Source organism: Schistocerca americana, chromosome X (assembly GCF_021461395.2).
Source record: "Schistocerca americana isolate TAMUIC-IGC-003095 chromosome X, iqSchAmer2.1, whole genome shotgun sequence".
Lineage (NCBI taxonomy): Eukaryota > Metazoa > Arthropoda > Insecta > Orthoptera > Acrididae > Schistocerca > Schistocerca americana.
In genome coordinates, this window is record NC_060130.1 from 283,416,839 (window position 1) to 283,429,873 (window position 13,035).

Genomic DNA, 13,035 nt, shown 5'->3' on the forward strand with positions numbered 1-13,035 from the left:
CTCAACTACTGGAATGCATGGGGAAAGATATTTTCTTTCTTTCATTGATGATTACAGTAAGGCAGCTCGTGTTTACACCATAAAATCTAAAGATCAAGTATACAAATGTTTTGTAGAGTATATTAATGAAGTTGAGAATCTCACTGGGAAAACTGTTAAAAAGATAAGATGTGACAATGGGAAGGAATATTTAAATGAAAATGTCTATGAATTTGTGAGACAAAAAGGAATTGTATTGAATGCTTGTCCACCTTATGTGCATGAGCTTAATGGTACTGCTGAAAGGTATAACAGATCCATCATGGACATGTCACGGTGTCTGCTAGCCGAAGCGCGAGTAGACAAGAGATTTTGGCCTGAAGTGGTTTGTGCAGCAGCATACCTCAAAAACAGAACTTTAGCTAACACCATTGAAAAGAAAACTCCTTATGAGATATTACTGGGAAAAAAACCTAATGTTAATCATTTGAAGTTGTATGGGAGTAGAGTTTTTGTAAGAGTACCTGAGCAACTGAGAAAGTCGAAATGGGATAGGAAAGCCGATTTGGGGGTTTTAATGGGTTATTGTGAAGTAGGCTACAGAGTGCTAATAAATAATAAGATAGTTGTTGCTAGACATGTGGACATTGTTGAAAGTGGTGTTAAATGTATTGGGTTTAAAGATTATGATTCAGTAAGTGAATATTCTAGTGATTCTGAACACGAAAGTATAGAAAATGAAACTGAACTAATAGAAAAACAGAAGGAAATTGAGAAAAATGAAAAGCTTTCTGATAATCATGAATCAGAGAAAGTACTTGAGTTGAGGAGATCATCTAGAGAAAGAAAACCAAAAATATTAAATGATTATGTTTACAGCAATTTTATTTATGTAAACTTTTGCAGTGCAAATAGTCCGGAAAGCTTTGAGGAGGCGATTAACAGTGCCGAATCAAATTATTGGGAAAAAGCGATGAATAAGGAAATTGATTGTTTGAACAAAAACAAAACATGGGAATTAGTAGATAAACCAGTTGATAAAGAAGCCATTGATGTAAAGTGGGTTTTCACAAAGAAATCAGAGGGTGTTTACAAAGCAAGATTAGTTGTCAGGGGGTTTCAACAAAAAGAAATCGTTGAGGATATTTATTCTCCAGTAACCAATATGCAAACATTAAAGATTTTGTTGTCATACTGTTGTCAAGAAGGTTTGGTTATAGAACAAATGGACGTAGAGACTGCGTTTCTAAATTGTAAAGTTTTATCTGAAGTTTATGTAAAGCAGCCAAGAGGATATGATGATGGTACGGGTAGAGTCTGTAAATTGTATAAAGCATTGTATGGTTTGCGAGAAAGCTCACGAGCTTGGTACAATTGTCTTGACGAGTTTTTAAGAAGTTTAGGTTTTAAAAGGAGTAAATATGATTATTGTCTTTATGTATTGAGAGATGGAGATGTCTTGATTTATTTGATTATTTTTGTCGACGATTTGCTCATTTGCTGTGTGAGAAAAGAAAAAATTGTTAAGATTAAGAACTTATTGTCAAAGCGATTTAATATGAAAGATTTAGGTGAGGTAAAAAGATATCTTGGCATCGATATTAATTATGATTATGAAACAAGAGTTATGAGTTTGAGTCAAGAAAAATACATTGATTCGTTAGCTGCGAAATATAAAATTGAAGATTCGATCTTGTACAAAACTCCAATGGAAGTAAATTTAAAGTTAGAACCAGCGTATGAAGATTGTAATGACGTTAGATATAGAAACTTGATAGGTGCACTCTTGTACATAAGTTCGGGTACTAGACCAGATATTAGCTATAGTGTGAATTACTTGAGCAGATTCCAAAGTTGTTACAGTAGTACTCATTTTAAATATGCTTTGAGAATTTTGAAATATTTATATTTAACTAAAGATTTGAAATTAAACTATTGTAGGAATGAAGGTGCTGAGATATTAGATTGTTTTGTGGATTCAGATTGGGCAGGTGATAGTGTGGATAGAAAGTCAACTTCTGGTTATGTAATTAGATTATTTAGTAATGTTGTATTTTGGAAGTCAAGAAAACAAGCGAGTGTCACAAAGGCTTCAACTTTTGCAGAATATGTAGCATTGTCTGAAGCTGTTAGCGAGGTGAAACTTGTACATGATATTTTAGACATTTTTAATGTTAAATTTGAAAAACCTATTGTCATATATGAAGATAATTCAGGAGCATTAAATATAGCGAAGTTTGGTAATTTCACAAAGAATTCAAAATATATAGAAGTACATTACCATTTTGTGCATGAGTATTATTTACAGGGACTCATTGATATTGTTAAAGTAGATTCGAATGAAAATGTTGCAGATATATTCACAAAGTCGTTATGTAAAGAAAAATTCATTAAAATTAGGAATATGTTAAACATCGCGATATAAATGTAAGGAGGCGTGTTGGAATTGTAATACATTTATATCGGATATCGAGTATGTTCGAGAAATATCGATTGTGGTGACAGATGTTTGTGTATATATGTGTGTGTGTTGAGGCGCATTAGTCAGTCTTCGTGCGCCTATTTTAATAAAGTCAACATGTGTATATTTTAAATAAAGTGTTTTAAAAAGTAAAAGTGAGAACTTGATTTGAAACAAATTATAATGCAATAGGTTTGATCCTAAGTCTGACCCAGGTCTTCTATGATGCTTAACATGACCTACCTATCTGAAAACTTTCTGTATGTGAGAAAAATCAATTTGTTCCATGATTTGAATTCCATGTTAAACTATAGATTCCTGGTTGGGTCAGTTGATGTCAAGAGAGAGGCAGGAAACATCATCCTGTCCAGTATGAATATGTTAAGTAAACGACTGTATTTCAAATGAAGATTAGGTTTTATGTCAATCTTAATTTATGTTTAATGCCACTGTGTGTTTCAGTTTTCCAACAGAAGCACTTTATATCATTCACTGGAACTTATCTATACAACACAATATTTTTCTGCTTTTCTGCATATATCTTTAAACTGTTTCTATTTTGACAACAATCCATATCAGTTTTTCTTTAATTTGCAAATGAACTTTGTGCATGCTATTTTCATATTTAAGAATAGGAGTAATGAAATGTGTTGCAATGGGAAATCTGATTTGAAGTGCTGAATATTGAAGATGTAATTCATCATCTCAGTCAAAGTTTCTGCTTCATTCCTTTCTCCTTAGTGTTGATCCTAACAATTCTTTATAAATATTATGTTACAGTCATTATTAATACTTTTGTTGTACAGTATTTTTACTTCATTCAGTTACTCTACCAAACCAAAATATTTAAGTATCATCATTTGATGACCACCCTGAAACATAATGTTCATTATGACTTATATACAGAGTGAGTCACCAACTATTGCCACCTAGAATACCTCCGAAAGTATGATAGTAGCTAAAAAGTTTGTGGGACAAAAGTTGTGTGGGGCAATGGGGTCCAAATATGACGTTGGTTTTTTGTTGCTAGGTGGAGTCACGTCAAAGACATGAAGGTCAACTTTGTTTTTTGAATGGGATGCTATAGTTTGGTACTTATTTTCTGCAATCATCTTATCATGGATTGAGTGGCACTTATCAAAGCACATGCTCTGACAGTTCTCTCTTCAGGTGTAGTTGGAATGTCTTTATAAACAATATCTTTTATGAAACCCCACAAGAGAAAATCCAGAGGCATCAAGTCTGGCAAACAAGCAGGCCACAACACATCTTGTCCATGCCCAATTAAATGATTTGGGAGTTGTCTCTGCAACTCATTTCAAGCCATCAGCAAAAAATGTGCTGGACACCCATCCCGTTGATACCACATTCTGTTCCATGTTCTTAAAGGTATTTCTTCGAATAACAGACCTAATGTTTCTTGCAGGAATGTGATGTACTTCCTTCCATTAAGATTTCCTTCGATGAAATAGGGGTCTATAATTCTGTCCTCCAGAATCACCGACCATGATTTTTGGTGTGCAACTTGCCGCAGCCAACATGGATTTTCAGTTGCACAATAATACATCTTATGAAAATTTACATTTCCATGGTTTGTGAATGTAGCCTCGTCAGTAAATAAAATCATATTAATAAATGTGCCATCCCTCTAAATCTAAAGTTGAGCCCATCGGCAGAGCTCAATGTGGTGCATACAATCCATACCAGTTAATTCTTGGTGGAGACTGATATGGGAAGGTGATGCAGAATACGTTCCACACTACTCTGGCTCATGCCAGATTCACTTGCAATTTGACGTGAACTAACACAAGGAGCTCAAACCACAGTGGCAAGAGTACCAACCACCATTTCCTCGTTAGTAACTTTCCTTGCCAGATATGCCTCTGATGCGTTAAAGATCTAGTTGTTCTCAAATTATCATACCCATATTTAAATGTACATGTAGGGTGAGTACGTTGAGGATGTCTTTCAGCATATAAATATTTAGCTCTCCCTGAATTTCATTGGCGTTCTCCATAAATAAGCATACCGACTTGTTCTGCAAAGGAATACATCATTCACAGTCACTTGATTCGACAATACTAGCCTTACCATTCCTATTAGTGTTGTATTGCAAAACCGTTGAATGGGGTTTACATGTCAATGGCACAGTAGATGGATATGCTGTATTCAGTGAATATTTACTATTTGCATGGTATATGAGAGAGAATTGTCAGAGCATGTGCTTCAGTGAGCGCCAATGTGATAAGGAATACCACTCAATCCGTGATAAGATGATTGTGGCACTGCAGTGATGCCAATGGTCATCATCTTGAACACCTTCTGTAAGTGGACATTCATACCACCTTTGTGACCTTCATTGACCTTCAAAGACCTTACTGTTACACATCATTGGATTTGTGTCGACAGTTGCTATCAGAAAATAAGTACCAAACTATGGCATCCCATTTAAAAAAACAAAGTTGACCTTCATATCTCTGACGTGACCCCACCCAACAACAAAAAACCAGTGTCATATTATGGCCCCCATTGTCCCGCACAACTTTTGTCCCACAAAATTTTCAGCTCTTATCATACTTATGGAGTTATTCTTGGTGGCAATAGTTACTGACTCACCCTGTATAAGTAACCAATCTTTTATAAATTAAATGCAAATTTCTTTGTGTGTTTCTACATCAGGAATAAGTCAACTTGCTTCAAAACAGCTGCTTTGATGTGAAAACAGTTTTACATTTTATGGTACCAATCAAAGTCATAGGTTTTTTAAGTTACCATGCATCCATTAATTGCATGTTTGTTACAATTCTGAAATATTTGCAACATGAATCTAATGTTGGTTTTGGATATTAACGTAGAGGTTAGTGAAATGTCTTAGTCTATAACATGATAAAATGATTTTAAAATTATCATCATAGTAGATGTTGCTTCAAAATAACAACTTCTAGAAAATATACCCACACTTTCCATAATTAAACAGCTGATTTTTATTTCATCCATGTGCTTGATTAAAAAAGATCTTATGTGGTTCATAGTCTATGGTCTAAAAAGACTTAACAACACCACTAACATTTCACTTAGAATTATGCCACACATTTTCAGAGGTCTGATGTCCCCCCCTGAGAGTTGTTATTTGGCACTGTTTGGTGTATCTCTTCCTTTTTTACCTTTTCCATGTTCACATATATTAATGGCTGTTAGGAGCTTCACCTTTCTTGACTTGTTGTGTCTTGCTGTAAATTGTTTTTAAATTTATGTAACCCTGGAATCCATGTATTTTGTACTATTCTCTTCTCTACTGGATTTTTTCCTAGTTGCTTCTTGATGCTGTTGTGGATAGTATTGTGGTATGGTACTGAAGTTTCTTTAAATTAGATGGTCTGTTTGTTTATGAGAGTAATATTTATTCTCAGATAAATATAGAGTGAGAACTATATTCAAGCCAACAACAAAAACAAAACAGCTACTCACCTGTGAACAGGATGCATTAGACAGAGCATTTATTCACAGGGTTCTGTACAGTTTCAGTCAAGTATATACGGGTCCAACAAAGATATGTGTGAACTCATTGTTATTTGCGCATTGAAGCTGATATGGACTAAGATCTGCTGAGGAGTCTGGGATAATGAAGCACACTTATGTAAACTACCACATCACTTAATTTTTAAGTGCACACACACACACACACACACACACACACACACACACAAGTGGAAGACTGGAGGGGAGTTTCCAGTTCCCAGCACAATTCAAAATAAAGCACCAGGGATGAAGTGTAAGTCTAATGGACTACAGTTCATCAGGACAGTAAACTCTTTATGTATCATTGGTGTGTACAGTGAAAGCCTTAGCACATATGTTGATATGGTACTTACATTAGTCTAGCCATGCATGTTTTGGAGGAAATGGAGGCCATTTTCCTGACGTGCTATTTAACTGCTGCCAGATATCTTTGCCTTCGGTTCCCTCAATTGTAGACAGTTTACTGATATTGTCACCATCTTCCAATTTTTGCTTCGACAACCTGTAATCTGCAGCAGATGAGATACCCAATGACTCAGAGGTTCCAGCATGTGCATTATATTTTTGCAGAATGACAGAAATGAAATACAAATAATACAGCGTAACATAGGGCCCAGTCACTTGTTTAGAAATGTCATCTCCTCTGTATCTATTCATTAGCAAGTTCCTGAAGTGCAGTACAAAGTGTTGAAAATGTTACAACATCAACAGTAAGGAGAATGGGAGAAAGAAGAAGGAGCCATGATTAAGTACAGTTGTCAGCTGGATTTGATGTTATGTTTTGTACTGCTAGTTGGAAATAAGTTCTGAATATTAGTTGCAATTATAAAGGTTGAAAAACGTGCATTAAGAATGCATTTGAGCAAGAGTCACATAGAGAAAGTAAAATATTGTATTATGAACTGTCAAAGAAATCTAAACAGTTATAAACATATTTCAGTATACAGTATATTTCAGTATACTGTCTCCTACATTGGATCATTTGATACTTTTGGTTGGGGCAAGAATAAGGAAAATAAAAATGAAGAACCGAGGGATAGTAATGGTCAGACATATAGCATCTATGAATGCATGCCACTTATCTATCATCTAGATATAATAATTTAAAATAATAGTAAGTTTTTATACTCTCTCAAATGTTTCATGTTTTGTGTACCATGAAACTTGCCATCATGAAGTATATGTAAAAGAAGAAATTGTTATTTTTTTGTTTCAGAAACAGTAATTCATCATTGTCTGTAGTTTGGCCTATTATAACACTGATATTATGCATGTTAGTTTATTCAATAAACACAGTCTACGTATTTGAAGTAATAAACCTGTAACAGAATGCAGAAATGCTTTTAATCACTAGACCAGTTCTGTTAAGAGCAAGAGTATCAAAATAACAGTTTTAATCATATTTTATTTAATAGTTTATTCATTACTGGTTTATACCAAAACTTCATTTTATTCAGTTGTGGTGTGCATATTAATGCATATTTTAGCCTACAGTTCAAGTAGCTGCCAGCAGGGCAAGCAAATAGAAAGTTGAAGTACTACTTACCTGCTGTTATCTTGCTGTTGTATCTTTTATTTATTTCTTTTCCACCAAATGTGATTCCATTACTAGTGTGATATACTCCGTGTTCTGTTATGTCAGCTCCAGCCAGTTCACTAGAAGGGTCCATTCGAAGTCCAATCATTTTGTTAATTAACTGTTACAGAAGAGACTCTATCTCCAGAAAACTGAATTTGTTTCAAAGAGGGAAATGAAAAGGATATAAACATTTGTGGAAGTAAACTACTGTTGTATCACTACTGGCTTGAAGTTACTTTTGCTATTGGATTTATTTCCACTGCTTGGCAGCAGGGGTGACAATGAAAAAGCTTAGAGTCTACATGCAGATTATTTTTGACCACAGCCTGCACTTTGCAACCTTGGCCTCCAACTTAAGAAATCCATCACTAAATAAATATCTACTGTCACAACATGTCACTTGCAGCAGCCACAGTACTGTTTCAACAATTAATGTCAGACTTACTGTCTGATTAGGATATACTGGCAACTAAATATCGCAAAACATATCTGAGGCAAGCCCTTGGCAGCTGTCTTCAAAGGGATTCCTGTGCACATTTTCTGTGATATTCTGTTGTCCGTATCTCCTAACTGGACAGGTAATCTGGCTTCATATTATATCATCAAACTAAAGAAGGAGTGCTGCAAGGTGAATATTGTGAGAGCACTTATTTATTTAGTTACTGACCTCTGAAGTTAGGGACTGAGGGCATCCAGGGTGTATTTTCTGTGATATTCAGTTCTACATCTATACTCTGAAAACCATAATGAGGTGCATTGCAGAGAATATATCCCACTATACCAGTTATTAGGGTTTTTTACTGTTGCATTCATATATGGAGTTGGGGCAGAATGATTGTTTGAATGCCTCTGTGCATGCAGTAATTATTCTAACCTTATCCTCATAATACCTATGTGACCAATACATAGGTTATTGTAGTATATACCTAGACTAATCATTTAAAGCTGGTCTTGAAACTTTGTTAACAGATTTTCTTGGGGTAGTTTACATCTATCTTCAAGAGTCTTCCAGTTCAGCTCCTTCAGTATCTCTATGACACTCTCCCATATATTAAACAAACCTGTGACCTTTTGTGCTGCTCTTCTCTGTATATGTTCACTATCCCATGTCAGTCCTTTCTGGTATGGGTCCCACACGCTTGAGCAATATTCTAGAACCAGTTGCATGAATGATTTATAAGCAGTCTCCTTTCAGAGGGACTGCACTTTTCCCAGTATTCTACCAATAAACCAAAGTCTACCACCTGCTTTACCCATGACTGAACCTATGTAATCATTCCATTTCATATCCCTACAAAATTCTACACTCAGGTATTTGTACGAGTTGGCCAATTACAGCAGTGATTCATTGATATTATTGTCATAGGATACAACGATTTTTTCATTTTTGGTTAGCGAGCAATTTTACATTTATGAACTTTTATATCAAGTTGCCAATCTCTGAACCACGTTAAAATCTTATCCAAGATCTGACTGAATACTTATGCAGCTCCTTTCAGGCAGTAATTTATTACAGATAACTGCATCATCTGCAAAAAGCAAGATTTTACTATTAACATTGTCTGCAAGGTCATTAATATACAACATGAACAGCAAGGATCCCAACACACTTCCCAGGGGCACACCTGAAGTTACTTCTGAATCTGACAATGACTCTCCATTCAAGAGAACATGCTGTGAACTTCCTACCAATTAGTCCTCAATCCCATATGATTGTACTTTTGACAATAAGCATAGTTGGGGTACTGAGTCAAATGCTTTTTGGAAATGAAGAAATACTGTATCTACCTGGTTGCCCTGATACAAAGCTTTCAGTATGCCATGTGAGAAAAGTGTGAGTTGTGTTTCACGTGATTGATGTTTTCAAAATCCATGCTGGTTGGCACTGAGGAGGTCATTCTGTTCAAGGTATCTCATTATGTTTGAGCTCAGAATATGTTCTAAGATTCTACAACAAATTGATATCAAGGATACTGGATGGTAGTGTTGTGGATAACTTCTGCTACCCTTTTTGTAGATGGTCATGACCTATGCCTTTTTCCAAGAACTGGACATGGATTTTTGTTTGAGGGATCTATGATTGATTATAGTTAGAAGAGGGGATAACTCAGCCTCAAATTCAGTATAGAATCTGACAGGGATTCCATTGGGGTCTGGAACTCTGTCCAGTTTTAACAATGTTAGCTGTTTCTCAACACCACTGATACTAAGACTTATTTCACTCATCTTTTCAGTGTTACAAGGATTAAATTGGGGCAATTCTCCTGGGTTTTCCTTTGTAAAGGAACATTTGGATATGGAGGTAAGCATTTCAGTTTTTGCTTTGCAACCCTCAATTTCAGTTCCTGACTCATTCACTAGGGACTGGACACTAACTTTGGTGCCACTAACAGTGTTTACATACGACCAGAATTTCTTTGGGTTCTGTGAAAGATCATTTGACAATAATCTGCTACAGTAGTCATTGAAGGCATCATGCAGTGGCCTCTTGACAGTCAAATGCTTTTAATTCAGCTTCTCTCTATTGATTTCCCTAAGCTTTCTTTTACACCTATTATGCAGTAATCTCTGTTTCTTTAGAAGTTGCTTTACAGTTATTGTATACTATTATCTCCCATTATGATCTTTTCTACTGGGTACATATCTATGCAGTGCATGATCAACTATTCTTTTAAACTTGAGCCAGAGTTCCACTAAATGCTCCTGCCCTGTGCTGAAAGTTTCAGGTTTCTCATTGACGTTTGAAACTATTGATTTTTTATCTAGTTTACTGAACATATATATCTTTCTGCTTGGTTTAGTTGTTTGTTTAGTTTTGTATTTTGGTAATCATTGTTGCCACAACCACATCATGGTCACTGATACCAGTTTCGATGTGGACATCCTCAGGGAGGTCAGATCTATTTGTTGCCATTAGATCTAATATATTTTCATCACGAGTGGTGTTCCTAAATATCTGTTCCAAATATATTAGCAAAGTTTCACAGGCTGTCTTATCACACCTAATACTAACAAAACTGTAATTTTCCTAGCTAATTGTTGAGTGATTAAAGTCTCCACTGATGATTACAGTATGGTTGGGGAACTTATGTACAAGTGAACTGAGGCTTTCTTTAAAGTTTTTGGGTACATCAGAAGATGAGTCTGGTGGGTAATAGAGGGATCCTATTGTCATTTTATACCCACCCCTGATACTGAGTCTTGCCCAAGCAGTCTAACATTCAGCTTCAATTTCTATCTTGGTGGATTTGTGTTTCTTGTTTACTGCAACAAATACACCACCTCCATTTCCCATTCCCCTATCTTCCTAATTACACTGGTAATCTGGCTTGATGTTTTCTTGTTAAACTAAAAAAGGAATGCACTATGCATGCTGCAAGTGGCATATTGTGACAGTGAACATTTATTTAGTTATTGAGCTCCGAGCTTTGGGGCCAATGGTGTGAGTAGTGTATTTTTTTATAATATTCAGTTTCTAGTAGCTCTCTGAACATAATATCTGCTGAACACAGCATCTAGATATCGATTTTATTTTGAGTTTGATAAATTTTATTTGAAAATAGTTTTATGTTCTCTGCTGCATTTGTTCATTATGTGGCAATTATTCTGTACCTTCTATTAACTGGGTGTCTTGCTGTAAAGTACTGTGAAGTTACTGTTAAATTTTGATAATTACAGCAGACAGCACTATGCCATTTTACATCTGCCAGATACACTACATCAACAGAGAAAACAAAGGTAACTTCAGACCAGTTGTATAATTTTATGAAATGGCAATATTCCTTTAAAGGACACAGATATAGCACTGTCAACAAGCATTTTGTGCTACCAGACATTTTAGGGATAACATGAATGTTTTTTGATATACCTTCCTTTATCCATGGCTGCTGCTAGGGACACAATTAATGGAATCCGTAAGAAGAGGTTTCATTACATCAGTGCCTACCTGGCTATATGCCAAATGTACACAGACACATCTGACTACCTCAGAGTTCAGTACAACAGTACAACATACACTACTCCAAGGATCAGCAACTGTGTCTGTGTCACCCAGGTAGGAATTAATACTGAGTACTCAACATATAAATGTCTACATATCTTTTTATGCTCCTTCCATATAGGAGGCATTGTTGTATCAAGATAGTAATTTGATATAATAACTGTACATAGTAAATGTTACAGTACTGTCACAGTGTCATAAACATGTAATACAGAGCATAGACCATATATCTTAGTATCAATTTATCTTGTATTACTAACTCAGTTAATGTACAATTAACACACGAAAATATTACCAGAAGATGGATAGAATTCTCATCTTCTCGAGTTTATTATATGTACAATTACTTAAAAACTATAGTAACAAACATGCTTTAGTTCAGAGGTGCAGGTTGAAAATCAATACCAATAAATAAGCAACCAAAATAAATAAATAAATTACATCAGTGCCACTTAAGGGCACTGAATGTCCATTTGTTATGCTATGAGAGAAAGCCAATAATAGGAGATGTGGCTAAAGCACCTTGTGACTGGTGTAATATATGAACTGCAATATGTGTTAAAACATGTATCTGTACAAGGGCGCCAACTTTTAAAAAATATTGGGGGGTGGGGCATATAGGGGGGGGTCTTTCCCCAGGAAATTTTCTAAATTTTAGATGAAAAGTAGTGAGTTATAAAGTTTTCTTTAAGCATTTTAGAGTCATATGATCAACATTAAAACCCCAAAAACTGGACTCTCAATAACTCGACACTCTAGGAAACTCGACAAGCCTGACACATCTTTTGGCTTTGAAAAAAGAAACAAAACATAAACATGCAAGCTAATTTAATTTACAGTAATACTCATGCTTATAGACTATTACAGAGCAGTGAATATATAGCTGTGAAAAGACTGAAATTATATTTAAATAAATCATAAACTATCCTTAAAAGAAAAAAAAAAAAAAATAAAAATATTTCTGTCACACAGTAACAGCACTTTGATTAATAAGTGAAATAGCTAATTTAAGCTTACTTTGAATAAGGCTCAGGGTTCATTAAATAAAATCAATATCTCAAAGTTAATGCTTTAATACAGTTAATAAAATTAATACAGTATGCCTAATACTTTCAATCAAAAAGTATGTAAATAGCAGGTTTTAATAACCCTAAAAATATTTAAGTATTTGAAAATAACTAATACAGTACTATAGTAATACAGTACTAAACTGTAATAATATTTTGAAACTGAAAATTTAACATTATGTATTTATTTCATTCTCTATTTTATAAAGACTTTTAATATTGCTCTAAATGACATTATTAGGGCTAGAGTGTCTTGTGAAAGGTGGAAATGTCAGCTGTATGACTGGATTACTGAATATGAAGTCTTTGATGACTGGTTAGATACACAATCCATCCAAAACATCTCAGTGGGCATGCAGAACAGCCAAGTTGTTTAATTGCATCTGTCCCATTATTGATCGGAGATATGACTTCAGACAACTGAGGGTGC

The 13,035-nt window shown here is 34.9% G+C and overlaps 1 protein-coding gene across 1 annotated transcript in view; it reads right to left on the reverse strand.

The window, feature by feature from the left end:
• Positions 1 to 777: 777 nt before the first annotated feature.
• Positions 778 to 13,035, reverse strand: part of LOC124555964 (putative ammonium transporter 3) — a 237,041-nt gene continuing 224,783 nt past the window's right edge. Inside the window, exons 9-10 of the mRNA XM_047130011.1 lie at positions 7,506 to 7,656; positions 778 to 815 (exon numbers count right to left, since the gene is read on the reverse strand). Of these exons, the coding sequence (XP_046985967.1) occupies positions 778 to 815; positions 7,506 to 7,656 (189 nt within the window). The remainder of the gene's footprint in view (positions 816 to 7,505; positions 7,657 to 13,035) is intronic.